The sequence below is a fragment of the Siphateles boraxobius genome, unplaced genomic scaffold (assembly GCF_051911475.1).
Source record: "Siphateles boraxobius isolate OS27281-9 unplaced genomic scaffold, OSU_SipBor_1 46, whole genome shotgun sequence".
Taxonomy (NCBI): domain Eukaryota; kingdom Metazoa; phylum Chordata; class Actinopteri; order Cypriniformes; family Leuciscidae; genus Siphateles; species Siphateles boraxobius.
The window spans coordinates 9,817,046-9,844,355 of record NW_027509097.1 but is presented as its reverse complement, the minus strand read 5'-3'; the positions used below and the strand labels follow the sequence as shown (position 1 = coordinate 9,844,355).

At 36.0% G+C, this 27,310-nt stretch overlaps 5 protein-coding genes and 1 long non-coding RNA gene across 8 annotated transcripts; 3 read left to right on the top strand and 3 right to left on the bottom strand.

The window, feature by feature from the left end:
• Positions 1–208: 208 nt before the first annotated feature.
• mrpl10 (mitochondrial ribosomal protein L10) lies at positions 209–2,769 on the bottom strand. Its single transcript, XM_077200715.1, has 5 exons — positions 2,654–2,769; positions 2,025–2,194; positions 866–1,030; positions 639–783; positions 209–539 (listed from the first exon to the last, which is right to left on the bottom strand). Exons 1-5 carry the CDS (start codon positions 2,691–2,693, stop codon positions 283–285), a joined length of 777 nt encoding a protein of 258 aa, XP_077056830.1. The 5' UTR covers positions 2,694–2,769; the 3' UTR covers positions 209–282.
• A 338-nt stretch (positions 2,770–3,107) lies between these two features.
• pnpo (pyridoxamine 5'-phosphate oxidase) lies at positions 3,108–6,565 on the top strand. The gene is made up of 7 exons (XM_077200714.1): positions 3,108–3,324; positions 3,727–3,851; positions 3,963–4,062; positions 4,162–4,215; positions 4,396–4,524; positions 5,347–5,417; positions 5,536–6,565. The coding sequence occupies exons 1-7, from the start codon at positions 3,136–3,138 to the stop codon at positions 5,699–5,701; spliced, it is 834 nt and encodes a 277-aa protein (XP_077056829.1). The 5' UTR covers positions 3,108–3,135; the 3' UTR covers positions 5,702–6,565.
• Positions 6,566–7,191: 626 nt separating this feature from the next.
• On the bottom strand, positions 7,192–11,340 carry prr15lb (proline rich 15 like b). Its single transcript, XM_077200716.1, has 2 exons — positions 11,204–11,340; positions 7,192–7,678 (listed from the first exon to the last, which is right to left on the bottom strand). The coding sequence occupies exon 2, from the start codon at positions 7,640–7,642 to the stop codon at positions 7,331–7,333; it is 312 nt and encodes a 103-aa protein (XP_077056831.1). The 5' UTR covers positions 7,643–7,678; positions 11,204–11,340; the 3' UTR covers positions 7,192–7,330.
• Positions 11,341–14,410: 3,070 nt separating this feature from the next.
• On the top strand, positions 14,411–19,690 carry cdk5rap3 (CDK5 regulatory subunit associated protein 3). Of its 2 annotated transcripts, none has more exons than XM_077200712.1 (14): positions 14,411–14,566; positions 14,880–14,928; positions 15,068–15,199; positions 15,317–15,417; positions 15,744–15,792; positions 15,921–16,099; positions 16,183–16,319; positions 16,789–16,933; positions 17,362–17,469; positions 17,556–17,637; positions 18,541–18,629; positions 18,706–18,911; positions 19,064–19,235; positions 19,559–19,690. In XM_077200712.1, exons 1-14 carry the CDS (start codon positions 14,561–14,563, stop codon positions 19,622–19,624), a joined length of 1,521 nt encoding a protein of 506 aa, XP_077056827.1. In that variant the 5' UTR covers positions 14,411–14,560; the 3' UTR covers positions 19,625–19,690. The 2 variants fall into 2 exon arrangements, with proteins under 2 accessions (XP_077056827.1, XP_077056828.1); XM_077200713.1 differs by having other exon boundaries at positions 14,442–14,566; positions 14,883–14,928.
• Positions 19,691–20,668: 978 nt separating this feature from the next.
• Positions 20,669–21,879, top strand: LOC143709917 (uncharacterized). The gene is made up of 3 exons (XR_013194422.1): positions 20,669–20,775; positions 21,288–21,445; positions 21,586–21,879. It is a non-coding gene; the product is annotated as an uncharacterized LOC143709917 (long non-coding RNA).
• Positions 21,880–21,930: 51 nt separating this feature from the next.
• LOC143709916 (uncharacterized) lies at positions 21,931–26,513 on the bottom strand. Of its 2 annotated transcripts, XM_077200710.1 has the most exons (7): positions 25,919–26,513; positions 25,708–25,803; positions 24,461–24,526; positions 24,242–24,347; positions 23,902–24,158; positions 22,669–22,855; positions 21,931–22,579 (listed from the first exon to the last, which is right to left on the bottom strand). In XM_077200710.1, exons 1-7 carry the CDS (start codon positions 25,997–25,999, stop codon positions 22,398–22,400), a joined length of 975 nt encoding a protein of 324 aa, XP_077056825.1. In that variant the 5' UTR covers positions 26,000–26,513; the 3' UTR covers positions 21,931–22,397. The 2 variants fall into 2 exon arrangements, with proteins under 2 accessions (XP_077056825.1, XP_077056826.1); XM_077200711.1 differs by lacking the exon at positions 25,708–25,803 and having other exon boundaries at positions 25,919–26,443.
• Between the last annotated feature and the right edge of the window lie 797 nt (positions 26,514–27,310).

The window sequence follows — 27,310 nt, the reverse complement described above, 5'->3', positions numbered from 1 at the left end:
TAAAACAATTGATAGTAAATGATAGTATACATAGAATATTGATATTTATTAATGCTATAAAACTACAAAATATGAGGTAATATTTTATTTTAAAAAGTTTTTTTTACTAGGTGTTTGAAACCAGCATACTAAAAAAATAACTACTAGAGAAAACAAACATGTGTTTACCTACAACTATGGCATTGATACAAATGAAAAAAAAAGCAACTTTAAATAAGATCATTTTATTATATGCACTTTGTCAATCATACACAGCTGTTCATTCATGTCTATTTGTAATATTCAAGCAGCTGCTTCCTGTATTGTAGAAGCATCTTTATTTGTAACAGCATTTGTGGCGTCCCCAGAGCCCTGCTGTTTGACATACTGCTGAAGGAGGGCAGAAAGATTGGCTGGATGGTGGCGTAGCATTGAGACAGTCTGTGAGGTCATCATGGTTAATCCACCAACTAGCTCACCCTGGATAGTGGTTATAGACGGGAGTTTGGAATATTTGAGAATACCTTGATACGAGAGCAATGTGTTCTCTATACAAGCACCTGAAAGATAATGTTTCATAAAGCCTTAGTTTGAGACAATACCAACTTTTTTGAAGGCTTTTATGAATGCAAGTTCATGTATATGGCACATTGACTCACCTAACAGGACCATCTGAGGACTGTGCCTCAACGCTTGCAGCATCTCCTTAACTTTTGTCTCTTTACTAACAAATATGACAGTCTGGCCAACAAATAGAGGCAACATGTTACTGTAAATGCTGTTGTTGAGGAAAGACCTCATCACCTGCAAAGAAACACAAATAAAATGTCACACAGAAGAAGCTCACATCTCAACAGTGGTAACCATCACTAAAGCTTGGCATTACCTGGTTTGGAAAGAACTTGATACTGATATTGTGTCTTTTCAGTTTGTGTTTCAGCTGCAATAGGTCCTCTGCATTGATTGCATTGTTTTGGACCACAGCAACCATCTTACATTCCTTAAACAAGGTTTCTAGGTCTTTCCGTAACAGAACAGCCAGAGTACTTTCCTAAAAGAGAAGTGAGTTGATACATTAATGGCACTATGGAAGCTTGTTTCCAGCACAGAATACTCTTTTTTTTCACGCAACTGCACGTTTATATTTCACAATTCTGATTTTAGAACTTAAAATTGCTTGTTTACATATTACGTTTTTCTTAAAATTCCAAATGTATATCTCACAATTATGAGAAAAAATATATAAAGATATATAAACGTACAATTGCAAGATAAAAAGCCACAATTACCCTTTATTATTATTCTGAGCCGAAAACATCCAGAATCTTACAGAATGGGACACTTAAAATGACACTTTTAAAATAATTATATTTATAATATAATGATAATATAATATTAAAGAGTTAGTTCACTACTTTCATTCATCTTCGAAACACAAATGAAGATATTTTTTAATGAAATCTGAGAAATTTCGGTCCCTCCATTGACAGCCTAAATTCAATCCGTTCATCATATGAAGCGATCGAGTCTCTTCAGAAAATGTGGACTAAACCGCTCAATTCACATGGATTAGTTTTACAATCTCTTTATGAACTTTTTGAAGCGTCAAAGTGGTAGTTGCCAGGACTGTCAAAGGAGGGACAGAAATCATTCAGATTTTAATAAAAATATCTTCATCTGTGTTTCGAAAATGAACAGAAGTCTTACGGGTTTGGAATAACATTAGGCTGAGTAAATGATTACATAATTTTTGGGTGAACTAATCCTTTAAGTATATAATATTATTATATATTATATAAGTGAAAGTGATTAATACAAGTATTCGTCTAATTATGAAAGAATGATAATTCCCTTGTAATTCAATTCAATTCAAATTTATTTGTATAGCGCTTTTCACAATACACATTGTCTCAAAGTAGCTTTACAGAAAGTGCATTTCGGAAATGTACATAGAAAAATACAGTCAGTTAATAATGTATTAATTTATGGCATAACATATCGCCGGCTTTGTAATCCTTCAACTAAATTATACTGCAATGACCAACCTCTTCAATCTTTCTGACTCGTGGAGCCAAAGCAGCAGGAGGAGCTGCAGGTGTGGGGGGAATGTACTCTGTGACAGCCAACAGCTTCTGCTTGAGAAAGTGTACTGGCTTTCTGTGACGAGTGACAGCTTTGGAGCCGTGACGAACACTTTGGGTTAATGGCAGCCATCCTGTATGTTGACATAATATGAATATTGGTAAGAATAACATTAAGGCTACTATATAAACATTCATATTGCGATATGAATGTAAAGGATGCCACAAATCATTCATGAGTGCCATGATTAAAATATCACGTGATGTTCTCATGAAAACAAATACAGGGGTTTTGACGAAAATCCAAAGTGGCAGTATGCATTCATATCATCATTATGCTAAATGTAGCGTGATATACTAAATAACATTGTATAGTTTTAGTCCCTGTGCATAGTCCCTGATAGATGACGATGATGCTGTAACGTTACAGTAACACAATAATAATAGCTTCATTGTGTCTTTTTTCAGCTGTAACTTTACAATGGAGTTCATAGTTTAAATGTAAATGGTTATAAATGGTCGATAACTGGTTGTTATGTATGGTATTTCTTTTTTAGGTCAAACTCAACTGTAATATCAAAACAGAATCTTACCCGCTTTCGGAAGCAGCCTGCCACACAAGGTCGCTGCCATCTTTCTTGATCCGGATTTGACGTAGGACAATTTTGTTGTATCGTGCGCCTACAAAATAAAAGTTGCTGGCTGTTTTATCATAGACATAATACATAAGTATTTTATATGTCTATGGTTGTTCTGGTCATGTTTGAAAAAACCTAAACGTAATAATACCCTAAAATCTATTTTATATGTTTATTTTTTATTTTTTTTATTTTAAGTTTACACAAATATAAGTAAAAGTTACTTTTTTAAATCGTGCCGTTCATATTAAGGCTATTTTGAAAATGTCAAATAATTATCGAATATATAATTAAAGATTAAATATCACGTATCTATATATTTATTTTATTCATTTCAAAATGTATTTATTTTTACAAAACTGATTGAGTGAGTTTTCATAACGTTTACGTAAGAGCATGAACGTGATGACGCAGGTTTGGAGCTGCAGGCAGCAGGCATGAGACGTGTTTTGAGCTTCTGCTCGTCTAGGAACATCAGCAACATTGTGAAGCTTATTCAACCCAGTTTTATCTTGGCAGTCCGCAATCCTCCGTTATTTACCTCGTATTTCTGCAGGGAATTTACGGACAGCGGCACCAACATGGATCTGAGTAACATGAGAAAGAGCTATAAGAGCGATCAGGAGGTGGGAGGCATATTGTGGACATGTGTGTCCATGACCTTAGAACCTATTCAAAAGAACTATTGCACAGAGAAACAGTGATTTTTTTTTACATCAAAAGGCTTGACAAGATTTTCTGTATTATGTGTATAAAACAATATTAATGTGATTCTAAAATATTGAGCCTTTTATGCATGCTTTGCAACTGACTTGGGTGCTTTGCAAACGTCTTTGAAAAATGATAATTGATTAATGCATTGACCTTGTGCACTATCAGTTGGAGGATCAGGTGGACTTCCATCAATATTTTACTTATTAAAGATCATATGGAGAGAATTATGAGAGAGTAATTAAGTAAATAATTGTAAAAAAATATATATATAAGATAATAATGTACACATCTCATTTCTTTATTTCATCCTACAGTGTTTTGAGGAGGATCAGCTTGCTTCTTTGGATCCAATTAAGCAATTCGGCAGCTGGTTTGATCAAGCCACTAAATGCCCTGAGGTGGGGGAAGCCAATGCAATGTGTCTTGCAACAGCCACCAAGTAAGAATATCATTGCAGTTTATCAGCATATGTAAATATACAGTGTAGCTTGTATTTAATAATGCAATAATTCAGTTTCGCCCAAATGCATGTCTCTTGTCTCTTCTGAAGTGACGGTCAGCCCTCTGCTCGCATGGTCCTTCTGAAAGGCTACAGCGAGGAGGGATTTCGCTTCTTTACCAACTATGAGAGTCGGAAAGGTTCAGAGCTGGTGAGTCCTTAAAACAATATTTTATTTAGTAAATGTCCATATGGATTTACCTTTGCATCTTTGTGTCTTTAAAATAACCTCTTTATTTCAATCATTTAGGACAGCAATCCCCATGCCTGTCTTGTCTTTTACTGGGAACCATTAAACAGGCAGGTGAGTGTTTTTTCTTAGAACTAAGAATCTTCTCCAGCAAATTCTTCAGATATCAGGTCATTAGAATATTATCTTTTGTTTTAATATTTGTCCCCAAAAAAACACACTCATTGTAAATGTAGTCTTGTATTTTAGGACCCCATTGTATTTTTTGTAATGTGAAGTTGTGTGCACAAACAGATCCGCATTGAAGGCGCTGTAGAGAGAATCCCGTACGAGAGTTCACGTGAATACTTCCACTCAAGGCCCAAGAGCAGTCAGATCGGTGCTGTTGTCAGCAGGCAGAGCACCGTAATACCAAGCCGACAAGTGAGTATCGTGAGTATAGTATAGACCCATGTAGCCCTGCCTCTTTTCAGTGATGCGCCCATTGTGTTATGTCTTCCGGTTTGTATTTCCACAGTATGAAGGTAATGTCTTACAGATTTATGAATGAGCCGCTCATTTTAAGAAATTTCCCGATCTACTGACATTTGTCATTCACTTTAAACATTACAATGACATAACAATAAACATTACAATACATACACTTTAAACATTACAATACATACCCATAACGATAACTTTCATTAACTCTACAATAAATAAATACACTTCACTGGCTAATTACTCTTAGACAGCGATGCCAAAGAAATATACAGAGCTACCGCAAAAACAGAAGTTCAAATATTCTAAACAAGACTTGGCACTTGTTTCTCTGGTGCATACTATATGATTGTTGTTAATTAAAACTATTAAAAACATTAATGTTAGTTGAAATATAGCTGAAATAAAATGAAAAATAAATATTAGATGAAAAACTAACTAAATTCAAATGAGAGATATTCTATTGGCAACTAACTGAAAAAAGTTGAAGCAATAAAATTACTAACTGGAAATAAATAAAAACTACAACCATAACCCAACTTAAATTAAACCTAAATAGTAAAATGTATTATGAATTAAAATAAATAAAAAATAGCGATAATTAAAAATAATTCTTAAAATATAAAAAAAGCTAATTCAACATATTTATAAAAACTATAATGGTATCTAAATAATACAAAAATAACAGGACACAGTATATTTCAGCATTCAGCTAAACGTTCAGACACCTGTTTTATTGACCTTTTTTTTGTGTGCCCCTTAAAGTACCTGAGAGAAAAGAATGCAGAGCTTGAAGAAAAGTATAAGGAGACGGATGTACCGATGCCAGATTACTGGTGTGTAATCTTTGTTTATTATTTTCCAAATTCAAGTTCGTTATCTTATTTAAACAATTTTTTTGTTTATTCTATGATTATTATCATCATCATGGATATATATATTTTTTTTCTGCAGGGGTGGATACATTGTGAAACCCTCTCTGATTGAGTTCTGGCAGGGTCAGACCAATAGATTACATGACCGAATAGTATTTGTGCGTCCAAAAGATGGAGAAACTCAGCTGGGGGAAATGCAGCATCAAGCAGAGGGGGGCTGGATATACCAACGCTTGTCCCCTTGATACTGCACATGCTGTGAAATTAACATAACTGTCTGTGACATCAATACATCATCATTACTTGAAAGCAACTGTCATTTAAAATGCCACTAGGGCATTAACTAACTTGTGAAGACTTAACTACTCCATATTTGCCTACGTTCGTATTGTCTTAACCAAAACCAGAAACGAGATTTTCACTGTAAACATGATTTTGTGAATATAAATCATGTGTTGCATTATAAATTGTGCTGTTGCAGTGTTTGTCATGGTCCCACTTAATAATAAGTGTCTTTACTATGTACTAACATTTAAATTGAATTGCACTTAATGTGCACATACTTGTTTTTACATTGTACTTGTATTTAAAAATACCTGTGACTACAGCTGTGGTTAATTTCTGCAATTACATCTATTGCACTAACCTTACCCATATCCTACCTCTATAGCAGCAAAATTAAGTGCAATACATGCAATAAACACACATTGTACCTAACAAATGTGTATGTAAGCACATTGTAGTTAAAGGCACCTAAATGTTAAAGTGTGACCAAACTGACCTCAACACATTCTTAATCTATTACTTGCAAGTGCAAGGTCTGATCTAATGTTTATTAATAATTTAAAAGCACAGCTGTTCTTGCAGACTTAACTGTAGTTTTAGAGAACATAAACTTTGGACTTCTGTCACAACAAAAAAAACATCCCAACATGTTCCTCTGTTTGTGCATCATTCATGATGTACAACAAATATTCTGCTAGACAAATGTGTCAAACTTAATGTTGCCCTAAAATAATTGTCCATTTGGATGTAATTCTGTGATGAATGGTGACTTTTTCTGTAAATGTAAAAAGAAAAGTAGTAAACCTGTTTAATTTTTGCAGCAATGTTCATTGAGTTTTTTTGCCAGAAGATGGCAGTGGAATCAAAACTTTTTATTTCTACACTTTTTAACACATCTCGGCAATGTCAATAAAAAGCTTTATTAAGCATATTTACCAATAACCTTTCAAAGATTGCAGTAAACAATAGACACGTACAGATTAAACAAGGCAAATTAAAGCTGTAGTTGGAGAACTTATCTCTCATGTGCTGTGACTTTGGCTGTCCATGCACCAATTGAAACCCTTTTTATGGTAAACTGATAAAATCAGAGATAAAGTCCAATGCACAACTGATGTTCAACCACGAAAATAACATAAAAACACGTTATCAGGTGCTAATCGAAGACCACAGTCCATTAAAATGCAAGCTAAACAACAGTCTGTTTCCCATGTTTGTTGCAAATTTTACACAATAATGTATATTTTTATAACCAATTTAAAAATGAAAGGATTGTATGAATTATAAACAAAAGTCAGTAGAGTTGTGATTTCTGTGCCTTGTCAGGTATTTTAATTGTCCCACAGTGAAAATATCATATTTTATGAGCATTGCAATATATTGTTTATGATTTAGGCCTAGGAAATATAAACTATTTAATATTCATCTCGAGGGCTGCTTAAAATTAAAGCACGGGCTGTAAAAAATAATAATTTTCTGTTCCAGTATCTTCGCTGTGTCAGTAACTCTGGGAATTTACAAATAAAAATGAGTAAAAATTAATGTATGCAGGTATAAACAGTCCCCAAATGGTATGCTTTGTCTGGGTGTTATTTTTCCACATGGCTCTTGTCTGTCCTAGCAGTTTCAGGGAAAAGACTTGGGTTTTCCGTCAGACTTGAGCGAATCTTCTTCTTCTCCTTGAACCGCCCAGAATGGGAGACTTTGACGTGACGGCCCTTGGTCCCAGATTTATCCACTATTTTTTCCAGTCTAGCATCCAAATTGTTGTCTGCGGCATCATTCCCCAGATCTTTATTTGCATTGTTGGTGCTGAAGTCGGGCGGTATTTCATATAGGACCTTAGCCTCGGACTTCTTTTTTCTTAGGAAGGTGAGTTTCCACCATGCAGGTTCGGCCATGACAGGTGCGAAAGGAAGATGGTAAAAGCGGTAGACCTATAAAATGAATGTAGATTTGTTAGGTAGCTAGAGGTAAGGAATATAATGTTTCGAACTATTGTTTCAAACTCTTAATTTAAAAGTTTTTATTGGCCATGCACTGTCACCTTTATATTTCTCACTGTGGGTTCTAAGGCAATATTCTCTGCTAGTTTCTTTGGAACTATTTACTGATATATAAAAAAATTACACTGACATTAACAGTGTGTAGAAAAAAAAAACATTTAAAATGTGCATTTTTGGTTTTACAAAGTAATCATTCTGGCTATTTTTGTCTCTCACACATTATAACTGAAGTCTTTGTATTAGAAATTTTGCTACATTTTAGAAAGAGGGTTCCTTGGGAGGGAATGAGCATGCAGTATAAGGTAGCTAGAGGTACGAGATGTTGAGTAATGTGATGGAATATGAACTCATAATTTAACAGTGAGTTAAATTGCCCGAGGATGTGTTTTTATGGATACAAAAACAGCATCAGAACTTTTGCATAAAGGCTTATTTGCATACTTTAGCAAATTGTAAGCAGCAACATTTTCTTTGTGAGATTAAATGCGTGTCTTCTCATCCGGTGATAGATTAGAATAACACGAGGACACCTGACTCCGCTGCTCAGCTGTTTAATTAATGAAGAGTCCCACTGGATCCCCTGTCACTCCCATGAGATCTGAGATGCACCAAAATAACATTGCCAGACCCAAGACACATGAACATCAACTTGACGGACAACTTTGTGTTTCGTCCCACTCCGATCATTTGTTATGTAATATTGGACAGTGCATACCTATTGTACACATCACACAAAGCATGTGCAATGATTTATCCATATAATATCAACCAATGTAAACACAGGAGACTCGCACACCTGCGTACTGGTAACAATAATGCGATTGGCTGGTAAGAGTGTGACATTTGGTCCCTTAGCAACATTGTCATAGTCATCATTAAATACGATGTATTAAAGAATGTGTCATGGTTTGTCCAGCGAATGCTGCAGGTTTTATAGCATTGGTGTGAGATAAGATTTCAAGTATAATTTCTTCAGAAGGCCCTAGTAAACACACCCTTCACTTGGCAGTTGCCACCTCATATACTTCAAAGTTTCTGGTAATATTGCTCATTGAGGGTTCATGCAAGAAAACAAGACAGCGTCTCCACGTGAATACTTTTGAATTCCATTAAAACGTGACAAAGCTCCTTTCTCACATCAGGGTGGAGTTCATTAAACATCAGATGTAGAAATAGACATAAAAGTATATATAGAGAGAGAGACATATGTATACAGTATGTATGCTTATATATAAAATCTATTAGGGATGCACCGATATGAACATTTTGGCTGTTACCGATAACCGATAATTCTTTATATTTGAAAGCCAATATCCGATATATTGGCAGATAAATCTTAATCCAAATTATCATATCATTTTTGAGAGCTTGATTACAAAAACAAAAGTCTCTCTAATAAAATCCATGTCCCAAGCACACAATTATAATTATGTTCTCATTATAATTTTATGTAGCCTATATATGACAGACTTGCGCTACATGTTGCTCTTAACTGTATTTTCTTTTGTTGAAGTGATTCCAATCATATTTCAAGCAATTCAAAAGAATCATGATGAACATGGCATGAAGTGTCTCAGCTGAAGTAAATAATCCATTATTTATCAGCTTTAATATATCGGCTATATTTTCTTATTGGGCAGATAAGGATAACATTAAAAATGTTATCTGTGTGTCTATTTATCTATTCATTTAATTATTATTTTATCTTATTATTTAAGAATAATTTGTACTTTGCATCTTTTTAGCATGTTTTTATTTGCCACCTAACTGCTCACTGGGAGGTTGTAAGGCAATCAAAACTGCTTCTGAACAATATTTACTGTGTGAAATGCAATATAAAAAAAAACAATTAGAAATTTAATAGAATATCTGACATTAACAGTGGGTAGAAAAAAATAATATTTAAAAAATGTTTTTGGTCTTAGTAAAGCAGCAGTATAAAATCCATATTTTATCCATAATATATATATATATATATATATATATATATATATATATATATATATATATATATATATATATATATATATATATTACAAGTACACATTCTTACTATTTTTTCCAAACAGTATAAATAAGGCTTTATACAGTAAAAGAATATTGCTGTATTTTAGAAAAGGGGTTTCTCGTTAGGGGATCATCAAATTTGGGGGTTACCCCAAAATAATGAAAAAACCCTTCCATAAAGGGCCAGAGACAACGCCAACAGCCCTAATTTAACACAAAACAGAAAACATTTTCCTGTAATGTTGCATTGTCTGCCAATGACAAAATAAGGGGATATTTGAGGGAATAGGAACATTTTATGAGGTAACAGAGTCTCTCCACTGGATTTGTCACTGATCTTCAACAATTACATAATGACAGGATTCAGTCACTTTTAGAAGTTGCTACTATACTCTTTCACCTTAATTGCACTAGTTTGCCAAGTAGATTGTAGATGTATGTAGAGGAGATCTTGTTGCACTTTGAAACTGACTGTAAGGTTTAATCCTGGGAGAGTCAGGTGCTTTCCTCAGCTGGTGTGAAGGTTCATTTAATGGTTTTATTGTTCGTGCTTATTGATCATGTCTAATTATGAGTCACAGCCTACATACTTGTCCCATGGATGTGCATTTCAGAATTTTACTCAGACCGATTAAAACAAAATCAGACCTGATAGAAATCTTTAAAAAATGCACTATATAAAATGAAAAAAAAAATTACATACATTTTAAATAACAATAGTTATATTAAATAGTTTGCAGCTAAGTCACCTGACCGTCAGCTACCCTGGAGGTATATCCTTAGAGCTAGATAATAAGTTACTTTGTTTTCTTCGTTGTGTGACTGAGCAGCACTAAAGAACTTCAGAGATCCCAGAGAGGGCACAATATGCCTGTCTAAACCTAGGAAATCACTAACCAAGTTCAAAGCCTTCCCGGTGATACAAATGTTTGAGGAGAGGAGAGGTTAACCCAAGGACAGCCAGGCCCTGTCTTATTAAGAGCAGTCATGGAGGGTGTCAAGTTTGCCTGCAAGTCTAGGCTGGACATCGAATCGCTGCTGTTTGTGTCCCAAATGTAACATCTTTCTCATCGTGGCCCTACAACATGCCTTCCCATATAGCATACAGCCTCTCAAGGGAGGCCTCCACTGAATCTTAACAGGCTCTTTTAGGAGAATTCATGATCAAGTTCAAATTATACTAATCTGTGTTTAAAACTAGGCCTACTTCTCTGTCTGATCATTCGTTTTGTGCATGTTATTTTAAATGTCACTGTTTAACCGCACTAAAAAAAAGTATAAAAACAATATTTTATGTAAATGGCATTTCATTTAAGATGAAAAAATTCTCCCGCATGTTTTTACAAAATCTGGCAAATTAAGAATGCCAACTCTAATAATCGTGTCTATGCAAAAAGAATGAAGAAATATGCAGTTCAAAACACAAAAAGAGCTTCTGATCAGTCTCACCTGAAAAGTTGTGTTCACTTCTTTCAAAGGTGCTCTTGGTTTAGATGAACAGGTGTCCAGAAGAAGTTAAACCATTGTGGCTTTGACAAGCTGCCCTCGGTGTTCACTCACTAACTTCACTTTGCTCCTCAGGTTCAATGTGCTGAGAGCTGCTAATACCTTCTCACCTTTTTACTTCCTCTTCTCTTAATTAATCTCCCTCCTTCTAAATGCCTGCTTTGAATGCAACATCTCATGCTACAGGTGTTCTCTTTCGCCTTCCTCTCTCTTGGTCCCTCCCTTCCTCCCTCTCTCTTTATCAGTCTTGTTTTATCTCCCTCTCCTGCTAAGACAGCAGCGTATACAGCCTCACACAAACGCACTGTTTCAGTCCAAGTTGAACTTTAGGTCCAACCCAATGCAACATGAGTTAATGTTACAGCCATGTGACCGAAAGAGGGAGGGCAATCTGAGTGAACGACCTCATGGGAGCCTGAAGTTGGTTTAACATTTGCATGGTCAACCAAAAAGGTAGTCACCTTCCCAAATCAAGACCGACTGCATATAAACCATTTCAATACAGTAAAGATAAGGCTAATTCAGGCCAGTTTTATTCTACATAGTTTTGTTTTAAAATAAACAATAATATCTAACCAAAAAAGTAGTCACCTTCCCAAATCAAGACCGACTGCAGATAAACCATTTCAATACATTAAATAGATGCAGGCTAATTCAGGCCAGTTTTATTCTACATTAAAATAAACAATAATATATTTCCTATAACTGTTACAGAGACCATAGTCTGCTCTCATGTTATACCATGATAGATAGATAGATAGATAGATAGATAGATAGATAGATAGATAGATAGATAGATAGATAGATAGATAGATAGATAGATAGATAGATAGATAGATAGATAGATAGATAGATAGATAGATAGATAGATTTTGAAATGAAAAGGTCAGTGGTTTTTATTCACACATATTTTGTCTTCTTGACTTTGGTTTTTACATTAAAAAAGGTTGTTGTTTTTTTTGTATGGGGTTTTTATAACAACAGAAGGATCGTTGCCACCTGAACTTATTCGCAATTTCACCTCTGATGTTTAATTTCTCAATGCCACCAGACAGCTGATGCTAGCATTTGCATAATGTGGGGAAATCACAGACGGATAATGGATCCCCAGCTGAGATAGGAGCAGGTTTGAATGTCATTCAAAAAATATGAAAATAAAGCATTGCCTGTATATGGTTCCCCTTAACTGTTACAGCCATTGTGCTTCACAAGACCATTAAAGAGCTTAACCGGTTTAGGATTAAAATTCTGATTTCTGTTCTTGGCAAGGTGCAGACATAGTCTTTGGAGTGATTTAAACAGCTCTGCTTGTCTCCTTTGAAAGGCCTCCTCTGGGGGAGTTGGTTAAGTAGCCTATAGTGTTGCAGAAGTTCGTTGTCCAAGATATAGGCCTTTCTCAGAAAAAAAAGGTACAAAGGCTGTCCCTTTTCAAAAGGTTTTGTACCTAAAGGGTGCATAGTGGTACCTTAAAGGTACATTAGTACCTCCTAAAGTGTACATATTAGTAGCCTACCTAAAAGAAACAAAAGTGTACCTTTGTCACGCCCCATCTTTTGTAGGCTACCTTTTTTTTCTGAGAGTGTAAACCTTTAAAGCAACAGTAAAACAATCCTATCTTTGATTTTAACATTGCGCTATAGTTACACTGGCCTTTATTTCAAACTTTAAACTATTAGCCTACAACTTTTCTTTCTTTGCTGATTTTAATCTGCTCTGTCAGAAAACGGGAGGAGCCTCTTGGAAACACCTGAGACACCAGTCATATTTACAGCCAAAGTCCCTTTGCCGAACACATATAGTGTAGATAAGGTGAGCTGTGTTCCGGCAAACAGAATAATCTATATAACCACCTTGTTCAAATAAAACTGAGGAAAGAGCAGGATATTAACCATACATTTTTGCACACCTAAAGTGTATGTTGAAATAGCCTACATTATGAATTATGCACGAAGCAATAGAAATAGGCACATGTCTAATGCATATGCTTCAAGAAAAGCTGAAATTACTATGCCATGCTGTAATTATCCATCACCAAGTCTGTATGAGTATAAAAGAATGTGTTATATCAGAAAATGATTATATTTTTTTTCTGTCAGTTAGGCTAACTGATAACTGATAACGGAATTCGCGCCATCTAGTGGTCTTTTTTTTTTTTTACAGTAGCCTACATGAACAGGTAAAACTTATTGGAATCTGACTGCTTTAGTGTGGATTACTGAATATTATAATTGCAACACGCAAGCTGAGAAACATAATATGCTCTAAATTGTTCAGATAACGTTCCTGTTGGCTACGATTGTTGATAATATAGAATTGACAACTCAAATGGATGTTGGTGCACCGGTGGAGAATGCAGGACAATCCCTCAGAGGATGAGAATTCTGCAAAGACCTTAATGCATATGTAAAGATGTATCTCCCACAATGACCATTAAAAGTATAAATACACAACTTGTAGAGTATTAGATCTCTAGCACTAAAACACATTATAGCCTACTCTAACAGGTTCAGAATAGATGAGAGCTTCACGAAGAGCAACATGTATGACTGAGCCTTAATTGTTTGACAATAAAATAGTTTTTCGAATGTGTAAAAATTACATTTGTGTTGATCAATGTATTCAATGGCATGTATTTCTGGTAAGGTTTAAGACACAAGAACCAAGTCACACTGTTAATGTAATCATATTAGTGATGTTGATTAATTTATTCATGAATCTGTGTATAATTATGAGCGGGTTCGTATCTTCAATGCGCAACGAAAACAATAGTTTTGCTTTAAATAGGCAAACAAAGTATAATGATGTTGCACTAATAATAAACTGCAATTGCATTCATATGGTGCTTTTAATGTGACCAGCACTCTGGAATAGCCTATAATAATGCATTTATTTTAATAATCAGCAAGGGTGAGGTAGAAATGTAGGCTACGTATTTATTTAAACACTACATCATCAGCGTTTTTTTATACCTCTGGTTAAGTGTAGGTTATCACTCTTTATATTGTATATAATAATAATAATAAATAAAATAATTATAATAATTATAGTAACTTTGCAAAGAGCTATTGACTATTATTTTGGCGTTACAAGGAAGTGATTAACGGCTGTTTATGAGTGTAGTTCATTGGTCTGTCAGCAGGCGGTGCTTTTGACATAGTAATGTCGCGTGCTCTGATTGGTCGGTTGTGTATGTACGTGTCAGAGGAAATGTAAACTTGAGCTGCATCTCATCGGTTTGATGTACAAGCATGGAGTCGTTTTAGTTATTCTTTTAGCAAAATAACGACAATAACGGTTGCAATGGAGGTAAAAAAGAGAAAACATTCTCTGGTTAAAATTTCATCTCGCTGTTTTGTCTTGGTCTTGTGCTCCTTGTGTAAAGAAAAGTCAACATTGCTTGTTGACAATGGAAAGCTGTCAAAATCATCCTAAAGAATATTATTGTGCATCATTGCATAGTTCTGTTCCTTTGTTAATATAAAGACTGCATTATTTACTTACACCTGTATTTTTATTAGTTTTTCCAGTAAGATTATAACTATATTATAATGTGCTAAAAGTTGATGTGATTGATATTACAATGAGTATAATATACCTTTGTTATTAAAATCCATTTTAGCAGAACATTCAGAATCTCCCTATTGACATCCAAACCACTAAACTCTTGGGTAAGGGATTACTTTCATGCATGCATATTTACACATCTTATGCATATTGTTTGTAGTGATATTGCTTGTATAGATGGACAGTAGTTTAGATCTTGCACAAAGATGTATTTAATATGTTGCCTTTGTGTCCATCATTCAGACTGGTTGGTGGATCGGAGGCACTGCACGCTGAAATGGCAAAGTGCAGTTATGGCCATTAGAGAGAAAATAAATGCAGCCATTCAGGATATGCCAGAAAACGAGGAGATCAAACAACTGCTCTCCGGCTCATGTAAAACTTAATAATAATAATGATAATAATACAATCATATTTCTTGTTTGTAAGACTGTTATCTGTATTTTATTTCTTTTTAGGTATGTCCATGCTCATTTATTGTTGCTTTTGCAGATATTCACTATTTCCATTGCTTACAAATAATTGAAAAATTGAAAGGAACAGAAGCATCCACCAAAAATATTTTCGGCAGATATTCATCACAAAGGATGAAGGTGATGATGCTTCTCTCTTCTGTTTAGTTTTCTTTTAATATGTAGTTTATCACTCTTTATATTGTATATAATAATAAAATAATTATAATAATATATGCTGAACAGTGTTATTTTAGTTTTATAATAGTTTTATTAATATTTTGAATTAGCTTTTTAGTTTTCTAATTTGAGTTTAATTTTTAGTAATTTTGTTATGTGCTTTTGTAATTTTATTAGTTTTTCCTGTTTTAAATATCGCTATTTAGGTTCATTTTAGTTTTTATTCATTTCCAGTTAACAATTGTATATATGTATTTGTTTTTATTTATTTATTTAAACATAAACAGGACTGGCAAGAGATAGTGTCCATGTATGAAAAAGACCATGTCTATTTAGGTAAGAAATCATCACAATTATTTGAGACAAAATGTACCTTTTTGTTTTTAAATTAAGTTACATAAACATTGACATTATTGTGTGTGTGTGTGTGTGTGTGTGTGTGTGTGTGTTTTTTTGAACCCCAGCTGAAGTGGCCAGTATATTGATTCGTAGTGTAAGCTATGAAAGTCCTGCTCTAAGGAAGCAGGTGTCTAAAGCTCAGCAGCTGCAGCAGGAACTGAGCCGACGAGAACTGGAGTGTCAGAGTGGTGCCGCCGACATGAGGGAACGATATTACGCTGCCTGTAAACAGTATGGGATAAGGGTGAGTCAACAATTCATTTTATTTTCAGTTATTCTAACAGTTCAAAAGTATTTACACATACTATCATATGACATATTTCACAGGGGGAAAATGTGGCAAGGGAGATACAAGCACTGGTTAAAGATCTGCCTGTGGTTTTAGAAGAAATTGGCAAAAAAGCAGCCTGTTTGAAGGAAGCTATAGAGTTTTACTCAGTCTTCACAAACTTTGCCAATGACTGGTGAGTGTAACTTCCTGTCATTTCTAATATTGCATAAGTAAAGGCCTGTTCATAACGAGGGCAATAACGATATAGTTCAAAAAAAAATTCTAAATGCTGTATAAAAGAATAGCAGAGTCCACACCACAACTATAACAATAAGTGCACAGAAAAGGATATCGTTGGAATCACTTTCAGAATTATTATTTTTTTCCAGCTGATGAACGATAAAAACATTGACAGCCAATCAGAATCCATCCTGCTTTAAATATCTCTAGCATTTAAAGAGGCAGACGAATCACAGAATCAACAACGTTATCATGCGTTGTTGTAAACACTAATATACTTATCTTTATAGTTATTGTTTTTAAAGCTGGTTAACTTTATATTTCTGCATTCATGCTTTTGATTGGTCTCTAACATAAACCTTATAATGTTGTATTAATAGGGATGTAAGAGTGAGCTTGTAGTATTCGACTTTCTTTTTCAGGTCTGAGGTTGTGTTGCCCATGCTGAGGTTCGTCCAGAACAAGGGGAACACGACTTTATATGAGTGGAAGACAGGAAATGTGCCCACGGTTGTAGAGAGACCAGTAATGGAGGAAGCCCCACCTGATGTTGTCACAGAGGAGACGGTAAGTTGGAACAAAAGTCGTGATAGTATTTTCTTCCCTGTTGTGACATACTATATCCGCTTCTCAAACAGGAAAAAATGTAGGGCAGGACTTGATTTTGTCCACTGGGAAATGGTTGGATCATTGTATGGTTGTGGTTTGCTATTGCTGTGATCTCATGTGAGTGACAGGTTGTTTTGCCCTCAGAGAATAGAAGAGATGTTGTTGCAAGAGGGAGGGGGAAGTTATTTTAATGAAAGATTACGAGGGCACATGAATTTTTCCAAAAATGATATGCACGGCTAAATCATAAATACGGCAATATTCCATAAAAAAATAGAATTGCCCATTTAGATTTCTTGGTGACTTTTAAGTGTTTGTAGGACATCTGTAAATTAAAGCAAACATGGGATCGAAACATTGAACCTAGTATTTCTTGCTTTGTGCAGATTGACTGGGGTGACCTAGGTGGCGGTGCTGGTACTGAAGAGGTTAATTTTGGGATCGCTGTTGAGGATGGTGTGGACTGGGGTATTAGTCTTGAGTCTGGCACCGAGGTAAGTACTTAGTACAAATATTAAGGTTATACAATTTTCAAACCCCTCATGATATGGAATTAACACATTCTACCAATCAACGTTAGGAAACCGTTGCGGGTGGCATAGACTGGGGAGAAGCTGAATCTGCTCCTGTGGAAATCGAAGTTGTGGATGTGGGCACAGACTGTAAGTGTGTTGGGATTGAATGAAATTAACTATTGATGTGTGTACATGAACATTGGGAATTTATGTTATACATTTTGGGGTCAGTAGGTTTTCTAAAAAAAATATTTTAATAATTTTATTTAGCAAAGATGTGGCTGTAAAGACATTTATAGTATTACTATTTCTATTTAAAATAAATGTTGTTCCTTTGAACTTTGTATTAATCTAAGTATTGTAAAAAATAAAATAAAATAATAAGAATTCAACAAAAAATATTTTGCTGTTCAACTGTTTATAACATAATAATGTTTCTTGAGAACCAAATCAGAATATATGTTAAAATGATTTCTGAAGGATAATGTGACACTGAAGACTGGAGTAATTCTAAAAATTGAGATTTGCCATCTCAGGAATGAATGACATTTTAAAATATGTTGAAATAGAAAAGTTGTTTTAAATTGCAATAATATTGCAAAAATATTTCCTTGGCAAACATGAGACTTTTTTCAAAAACATTTTTATTTAACTTATTTTTCATCCCAAAATGTTTTAATGGTAGTGGATGTTTAAATTAGAAAACATGAGTTTCAGTGCTTTATAAAAAAGAAAAAAATCACAAAGAGCTAATTATTTTAATGTAAGATCTGCAATTGGTTATAAGCAGGCACATTAAAACATTTTCATCCATTCTTTAAAAAACAATTGTGCAGAATACACTCCAAGGTCTGCAGATTTGACATGGGCCTGGTTGTAGGTCTCAGTACTTTTTACTTTTGCAGGTCACTTATTTCTAATTGTTTTGTCTAAGTTTGTTTTATAATTTTGTACTTATGATATTAAGTTTAAATGAAATATGTATCTGCCATGTAACAGCCGGTGATGCTAAAATGGCAATAAACTCAAATACTACTTCTACTTTTGCAGGTCCTGACGGTGTTGCCAGAGGTGAAGATGCTCTTTCTCTTCTGGAAAACTCACAGACACGTGGCCAGTTCATAAATGAGCTGATGGAGGTACAGCTGCTCATTCTTACAAGAATTAGACAGAATTTTTTATTTTTACCAAACTTTTTTTCTTCCTATGGGTTAGTTGGAAATGTTCCTGTGTCAGCGGCTCAGTGAGATGCACGAAGGAGGTGACTTAGTGGCCATGAGTCAGTTCCAGCTCGCTCCCTCTGTAATCCAGGTCCAGACTCCCGAGCGTGTGCAGGCCATGCTGGCAGAGGTGCGTGACCTGCAGAATGGGCTCACTTCAGTACGAATGCAGCATCTCTTCATGATCCAAGCGTCACCACGGTAATTAAACCCTTTCAAACCTTTCTCATGCAGAAATGCACTTCTTATCTTTCATCTCTCAGCAAATATTACCAGTCACCTTTTAAATAAAACGAAATGTTGTTCAAGAACATGATGAAGCTGAAATCTTGCGTTGTGTGTGTTCGTGTCAGCTACGTGGAGCGTGTTTCGGAGTTGCTGCGGCAGAAACTCAAGCAGGCTGATATTTTGGTGTTGAAGCGTGGCACGCTGGCTGAAAAGCGACAGGAGGCTTTGGAAGAACAGGCCAAGCTGGAGCCGCGCATTGATCTGCTGGCTGCGCGCACAAAGGAGCTCCAGAAACTGGTACAGTAACTTGTTATAATGATGTGTTTGAGGATTTGTATGTTAAGGTTTATCATAATACATTTGTTGTATTACACTATGATCCTGCTACTTCCTCTTTTACTTTATCTCTGCAAAAGTGAAAATAGCACCTCACATGTTCACACTCCTCCCTACTATGTAAAAGTGAGCCGATGCTTGACAAGTGTGTTGAATGTAAAGAGAAATTAGGTTAAAAGACCACAGAAACTTTATGGTGGACTTGACATTTACTGAAGATGAATTCCTGGACTGTCTGAGAATACAAAGAAAGCTTCCTCTTTGTCTGTCTCTCTCATACACAGATTGAAGCTGACATCTCAAAAAGATACAACAACCGGCCTGTCAACCTCATGGGAGTTCATGTGTGACCAAGAAGAGTATTTACATGCTGCACAGATGTATCATTTTATGAATAAAATGTCTCATTTAAATAAGGTGGCGTAATTGTAATAATCGTTTTGTTTGCGATAACTTTTTATGGTGGAATAAGATTGTTGAAATCACAGCACCTTGAATATTAAAAGGCGGCTGTAAATAACTTTCGCTTGCACAGCTGGCCTCATTTGTTTAAAGTGCTGATTTCAGTAAATGAACTGTCTTAAGAAGCCAACATTTAAATATACAATTGCTAACCCTAATTTTTTGCAAAGAACAAGCACACGGCACCTTCCGTGAATAGGGTACAGAAGGGCATCAAATCTCTAAAATGTGTTCGTTTTAAAACAAAATTGTTTGTAAATGTACAATACAGTAATAAACATTTTAAAAAATAACTGAAATATTAAATTAATGAACGATTAAAAAAAAAAAAACAGGTCAGGAATGCAAATGTACCGGTCACTTAAGCAAGGGTTACTTAAGTTTGGAAAAAACATATTTCCCTTAAAGAAAAAAGTGTTAGATAAAAAAAATGTCATAAATTGGGTTACAAGGTTGTAATATTTGTAAAACCGGTAGAAAACATACTAAAAGGTTAAAATAATGTGGTGAAATTCATGCAATAATTTGGGTGTATGCAAAATATGGGGCATATCTAAAAATCTAATTTTGATCAATGAAATTAAAAAAAATATGTATTACATTAAAATGAATGTCATGTCAACAGATTGTCAAAACTGTTGATTTTAGTCAAGATAATCTATATGGTCGAACCTCTGAGGTGGAATAGGCCAAAATCACTATTTTTAGGGTGAGATACAGGCAGCTGATGCATTTTACCCTTCTTTGTGGTGTTATTTTAAACACATACCATTTAAAAGTTTGGGATCAGTAAGATTTCTTTTAAATAAATGAATATGGTTCATATTAAATGTATAAAAATTGTCATTTTTAATGTTCTATTCATTAAATAAATTCTGGGGCGAAAATGTAACATTTTCCTCAAAAATATTAAGCAGCACAACTGTTTTCAGCATGAAAAATCTGGAGCACCAGATCAGCATAATAGAATGATTTCAGAAGGATCATGTGACAATGAAGTTCTGAGTAATGGACGCTGGAATAAATCACATCAGCTTTGGTAAGCATAATAGACTTCTATCTAAAACAAATCTTACTGACCGCAACCTTTTGAAAAGCAGTGTACATAATCAAAAATGTTTTGAAAGAATTCCATTTGCAAGTATTCTAACAGAGATGCAGTGAAATATAACAGCGTGATTGTTAAAGGAATTGCACCTCAACTAAGTGAGTCTCCCTTGATGCTTTATTACCATGTTGTCTCTGTTTTGCCCTGGGGCAGCTGGTTTAATCACATGGCAAAAACACATTATGCTCACAAGATTGAGGATCTAATGGACATAATCTTTGCACACCCCTACATCTAATGCAAGGAACAGTGAAGCATTACAGCTCAATTTCAGACACAAGTTTTAAAACACATTGGTATTTTAGATTTTGCGTTATCGATCATGGTGACATTTAATCAAGATACTATCTGTGGCACATTCTCCCTTCAATGATTTGCAAAATGCACATGCAATCCATTCTTTTGTCTGTCTCCGCCTATCTCCTCCACTGTCTCTGATGAAGCTATGATAAGTAGAAGGTGGCGCTCGGCCCGATCATTGCCTGTGCCATCAATCAGGCCAGACAGACCGCTGTTTACTGACACAGAAGCTTCAAAGAGCAGCCATTACAAAACGCTTTGTTTTCCACCCAGTCGACAAGAGCGGAATAACAAGACAAATGTCTGTGCATTTATCAAATATTCCACTGAAACATCATACTGATGATGAAATTAAGACTAAAATTGTCACTGGGTGACAGACCTTATCTCTTTTTTGGGGGGGCTTAAAAGCTTTTTGCCTTTCATTTGTTTGTCAAAAAGCCCCCTCATCCCTGCAGCGGGCAGATGCTCTGAGGCGATGGTCAGGGTGAGACCCAGACTGCTGTGGCCCAGAAGACTGAGGTTGCCAAGACAACTGGCCCAGCACCCCTGCTGTTGTCACTCTGCCTGTGTCGCTCAGTCATTGATTCTCTCCATATTACCAGCTCTCCACATGCAGCTTGTATTGTTCTCAATGGCCCTCATTGAGAAGGCATTGTACACGACAATACACTTACCAACTCTCCCACGTCCATTTCATGGTGTCACGCATTACTCACCAAAAACCATATTGAGCAAAACATCTTTAAATAAATAAAACTTGTACGAATAAGCATACCACACCCATTTGCGTTTTTGCAATTTAATAACAAAAAACTACATACTTAAAGCAATTGTCATATAGACAAAAGAACATCAAATAAAAAATACAATGTAAATAATGGTCACACCCTATGACCCTGAAATCCTACATCTGTTAAATACAAAGTATTAAAAAAACAGACGTTCACAGAGACACATCATTAATATCTAAACATCTTGATATCTAAGCGTCAACTGTGCTCGTAGCAGCCAGAGGCCTTTGTGAATGCAACATTTGGATTTATCTGGAATCGCTGATTTGCATTTTCACATCAATAACGGCACAACCTTCAGCAGCCGAACGACTGCCACAAAAGATCATTGTGACTTTATTTGAAGACTATTGTCAATGCACATTAATTTCACTAGAGTCCAGGACTTTTAATCGCAAGTAACACAGAGTAAGGCTAATTTAATGGAAACACACAACTGATATCCACTAACCGTATGTTTTAATTCTGGTCGATCATATCTAAGTGGGACATGGGGCTCAGTAGATTGAAACCTCTAGACTCATATTGGCCTGAGAGCGAAGGTTTCTTCCTCAAACTCTTGGCTTCGTTTTGCAGTTTCTGTCGGATGTAGCCCTTGATCTCTGCATCGGTCTTAACAGGAAAGAAATACTGAACCGTTCCTGTATGGGAAATGTTTCAGGAAATTAGGTATAATACATTTGAGCAAGTGTAAATTAACACCGATCAAAATGACTGAAAAGCATCTTACTCAGGACTGCCTGGACCTCTTCGGTGGGGAGAGCAGGCTTGGGTTTGCCCTTTTTGTTGAACACGACTCCAGATATGGAGTGAGAAGCGAGGCATTCTCTCTCATAGAGTCCACGGAGCAGGTCGTTGGTCAGTTTTTGGGCAGTGGTGCCTGTGTTACACCTCTCCAAAAGGTCAGGAGTGATAAACTGAGAGGAAAAAAACCCAGCTATATTTTCTGTTTAAAAACTGCTGCTGTGCATGTCAACAAATAATACACATATATATATATATATATATATATATATGTATGTGTGTGTGTGTGTGTGTGTGTCACACGACTAACACAGACACCTGGAGGGCATCCATATGCATTGATTTAAAAAAAATGTTTTAAATCTTTCTCAAGCCACGAATATTTTGAAGAAAAACAATAATGTGTGAATAAAATACACATTTTGGGCACTTTTGATGCATATACAGCACCTGCTGCAGAAAAACAGCGCGGACATTCTAAAACGCTTAATGGGAAAAACACTTAAAGTCGCTTAATGTACTAAAACAGTGATATTAAAAGAAAGATCAAATCAAATTCAGTATGCACCTTATTGATGATGCATGATACCATATACAGGCAAGCAGATAAGCCCAGCATTTTAACACAAACATGCAAAATGGTAAAGCGTTTTCTGCTTAATGGTTTTCTGGGAAAAAAGCTTAACCAAAAAAAAAAAACTGTTGCATTTATATTCTGGGTAAGCCTGTACATAGTATGCACCATCAATAAGGTGCATATTAAATTTGGTCTTTTAATATCGCTGTCTTACTACATTAGTACTTAACACAAACCTGGTAAAAATAACGAAGTCAATCGAGGAAAGCCTTGTTTTGCCCTCCAACAGAGGTGTTAAGTCCAGGTTCAGAAAGTAAAAGTCCTCCTCAGTATTTTGTTCCAGTCACCTGGATTTGCTAATTAGCACAGTTTTTCAGCCTAGAACTAATTAGTGAAATCAGCTGGCTGAGTTCAAGGGTGGAATAAACATATGGCAGGACTTTTACTTTCTGACCCCTGGACTTTACACCTCTGCCCTCCAGGTAGGCATTCCTATAAAAGTGTGACATCATCTCATATATATATATATATATATATATATATATATATATATATATATATATATATATATATACATATCTTTTGTTTAGGGATAATGTTTATTTGTTGCACAACCCAATCTGACTACCTCATATAGCCTACCTCTGTGAAGAGTCCATCCTTCAGAGCATTCTGAGTGGTCTCATGAGGTTTCTGTGGTCCTTGGCCCTGATTCAGCCATTGTCCATTCACAACAGCTGGAGGAGACCGCACATCTGGTATCACAGCATCCGCCTCGGCAGGTGATTGTGCCGTGCCGCGAGAAACTGGGGTCCCGAGAGAGGTCCCGTTGTTCCCGTTTGACCACACTTGGGTCTTCTCGATCAGCGTCTCCAGGTTTCTTGCTAGTTTTCCACATGCTGTAGTGAGTAAATTGAATGTTAAGATTTGATTCATTCAATTCAATACATCAAAATAACTATCAGAAAAAAACAATATTGACCTGTAAGGCACCTAAGTTGTTCCTTCATGTCCTCCATTTCCCTCTGCATGCACAAGACCATGGCAATAAGCTCCTTCTTCGAATAGGACTGTAAATAATGAGCCTCCTGCCATGATAAAAGTACACAAGCTTAGGTCTAGAAGTAAATGTCTTGCAATCAAACAAGCAAGTCAACAAGCAAATTTCTTGAGTACTGAACACAAGTGACTCTCATCCTACCTCAGACTCAGAAGCAGGAGGACTGTCAGTGTAGAGGTCTGCGGAAGAACAATCCAGCTCATTAACCTGTCATGACAAGAAAGAGTCCTAATATTTTCTATTTACCCAGTCAGTTGTCATTGATAATTATACAACAGTTCATTTCAGTCCTCAAAACTGATTGCATTTGACAAGGAACAGTATTATTTGACAAATATCAAGTATTATTTAGAACCTTTATGTTGATGATTGTCAAGCAGAAATATGCAAACTAGCTGGCTAATTTTTAAATGTCAGTTACTGAGGAATAATTACAAGTGCAGCCAAATCAGTCATGCTGATATTCGGAACAAAAGCAGCTATTATTGCTTACACATATACACTACTGAAAAGGTTAATATCTTGTTACCCTCACAAAAATGTACCATGGTAAGCAGTTTCCACTTAAATGTCAGTCTGTTATAAATAAAACTGTGGTGACCTAACTTACCTTTTGAAGAAAAAAAAAAATCCTAAACTGGTTGAGCTGACCTCCAAACCTGACTAGCTGAAAAACACCCAAAACCCCACTGAAACCAACAAGCAGTCCAGCATGGGAGACTAAAATACCAGCAAAACAACTTGGGCCGATTTAAGACATTGTCGGCAAAGTTAGCCACTATTCTATTGTATAAAAAAACATACAGAAATTAAAGCTTCTAAATATTTAAATGAGAAATCATATTGTGGCTTCCCAACAGTCACAACGCTGGTATATTCCATGGTATTTCCACTTTTTCCAGGTAACGTTACCATGGTACATTTTTATAAGGGTTCCTACAAAATAATTTTAAAAGAAGATGGTTTCAAACTCTTTAAAGTTTCACATTTCAAAACTTTTAACTAGCTGGCGAGTTTTTACTTGGGAAAATGAAAGGGAGTACGGGGCTTTAGTTGTGCATAGCGCCTGATGAGCTTTCTATCAAATGGTGTATTGTACCATGCTTTACCCCATTGTTCTTCATTAGCGGACAGGCATGGCCGCCTGCCCTGCCTCACACCACTGCTGCAGGATCGGAGGAAAGCGTTCAATCTATCGCTTTACGGTGCGAAAAGTGCAGCAGTAAACCAACAACAGTCAATTGTGGGTAAGATCGCGTAAAATGCTTATAACAGCCGACGTGGAACAACTGAGAGAATCCTAAGCGAAATGTTTCGCTGTCCGCCTCCGCCGTCGAAATGCATCAAAAACAGCGATTAAACATTAATAATGACGAAAAAGCCCAAACCTTCATGTCTAACTTCTGAAGCCCGGCGTCGGATGAGTTATTTTCTTCTGCTTTTTCTTTGGAGGGATACATTTTTCTTCGTTTCTGTGAAACGTTCTGTTGGACAGTCGGGTTGACATAATACTAATTATTCTTTTGGGATCAAACATATGCCATTAACAGTTACAAACAAACAATGGTACTTTAAACACGTTTTCGTCGATCATCTTACACTGAAGCAGTCCGGTTTTTGTTCCTCGTCCTCTTCATTTTCGTAATCAAGAATTCGCTGCGCTTTTGTTTTCCTTCTCATTTCTCTCCCATTATTTTATTTGCGAAGGAGAAAAAGAGGCTCCACTCTGCCTAATGCAGTTACGCTGTATCAGACTAAAACAACACTCTGGCTCTTCCTGAGATTCGGACGCTGCAGATCTACTACAGATGCCGACAACTATGATCCTAGCGATTATTCTACTTCAGCTCAAATACTTGAGTCAATCCATGGAAGGACAGCACTTTCCCGAGAAATGACAGGGAACACATCTGAGGCTAACGCACCGTAGCGTAACGTGGCACGAGCTCGAGTCCCGTCTAGATTCAATATAAAGGCAGATCCTCACAACAACAGGAAATCCCTTGCATTTTTTTTTTACCATGGTAACCTTAGTTTCCGCCTAAATACCATAGTGACTGCGGTAAAATTGTAGTAAATCAATATAAATTATCTTTCAAACAGTTCAAGAAGCTTTTACAATCTTTTTTATTGTTATTATTGATGACACTGGTGCCATCAAAGGAAAGGGGGCGTTTCATCGACGGTCTTTTACACGTTTACAGAGTAATTAGCCTGACAATTGAGAAAGTTAGATTCGTCAAGCAGTTTTAAGAGGGGTTTCCCGAGGCGTCAACAAAATAATTAGGGGCCAAGCGAAGGTGCGGAGGCACCTATTGTATCTCTTCTTCTTCTTCTTCTTTTTCTTCATCTTCTTCTTCTTCTTCCGACTGGGCGTCTGGCAGCCCATAGAACCGTTTGCGGGAAAGTTGTTTTGGTTTGACATTCTGATAGATGACAGTCCCAACATTAAATACACCAATTTTGGTGTCTCTAACTCATTGCCACTAGAGCCACCACCCGTCCAAAATTTCACTTTTATTATGCTAATAACTTTTGAACCTTAAGGCCTATCGACAAAATTATTTTTTCCTCTGATTCCGGAGCTCATACGATTCGATTGCACCCTATGACGTCATTTTCCGTCATAAAAATATGGCCGCCATTTTGAATTGTTCAAAAAACCTACTTTTTCGAACTCGTCCTAGACGCTTTGTCCGATTTTCACCAAAATCGCACCAGATCATCTTCAGGCAGTGGGGACAAAACGTTATGGAATTCAAGTTGATTCGTCAAACCGTGTTCAAAAAACGCAAAAACAAATTTTACGTAGCGCTTGCGAAAAACAGACGTAAGGCTGTATCTCCGCACAATTTATCGTATTGAGACCAAACTTGGTACATGTCATCACAAGCATGACCTGAGGCTATATGCTGTGTTTCGGCGCAGCGCCACCTACTGGTCCGGAGATACAGAACGGAGATACAGAGATACCTCTGAACGGTTTGTCCA

Bases quoted from the DNA above. Each gene is read 5' to 3' on its own strand.
- mrpl10 (XM_077200715.1), bottom strand. From the start codon at position 2,693: ATGGCAGCGACCTTGTGTGGCAGGCTGCTTCCGAAAGCGG. The intron at 784-865 runs GTAATGCCAAGC...GTTTCTTTGCAG, and splicing joins TCAAGTTCTTTCCAAACCAG to GTGATGAGGTCTTTCCTCAA. The intron at 540-638 runs GTGAGTCAATGT...ATTATCTTTCAG, and splicing joins TCCTCAGATGGTCCTGTTAG to GTGCTTGTATAGAGAACACA.
- pnpo (XM_077200714.1), top strand. From the start codon at position 3,136: ATGAGACGTGTTTTGAGCTTCTGCTCGTCTAGGAACATCAGCAACATT. The intron at 4,063-4,161 runs GTGAGTCCTTAA...TCAATCATTTAG, and splicing joins GTCGGAAAGGTTCAGAGCTG to GACAGCAATCCCCATGCCTG. The intron at 4,525-5,346 runs GTGAGTATCGTG...TGCCCCTTAAAG, and splicing joins CCGTAATACCAAGCCGACAA to TACCTGAGAGAAAAGAATGC.
- prr15lb (XM_077200716.1), bottom strand. From the start codon at position 7,642: ATGGCCGAACCTGCATGGTGGAAACTCACCTTCCTAAGAAAAAAGAAG.
- cdk5rap3 (XM_077200712.1), top strand. The intron at 17,638-18,540 runs GTAAGTGTGTTG...CTACTTTTGCAG, and splicing joins TGTGGATGTGGGCACAGACT to GTCCTGACGGTGTTGCCAGA. The intron at 18,912-19,063 runs GTAATTAAACCC...TGTTCGTGTCAG, and splicing joins ATGATCCAAGCGTCACCACG to CTACGTGGAGCGTGTTTCGG.
- LOC143709916 (XM_077200710.1), bottom strand. From the start codon at position 25,999: ATGAGAAGGAAAACAAAAGCGCAGCGAATTCTTGATTACGAAAATGAA. The intron at 24,527-25,707 runs GTTTGGGCTTTT...TTGTCATGACAG, and splicing joins TTCAGAAGTTAGACATGAAG to GTTAATGAGCTGGATTGTTC. The intron at 24,159-24,241 runs GTCAATATTGTT...TACTCACTACAG, and splicing joins ACAACTTAGGTGCCTTACAG to CATGTGGAAAACTAGCAAGA.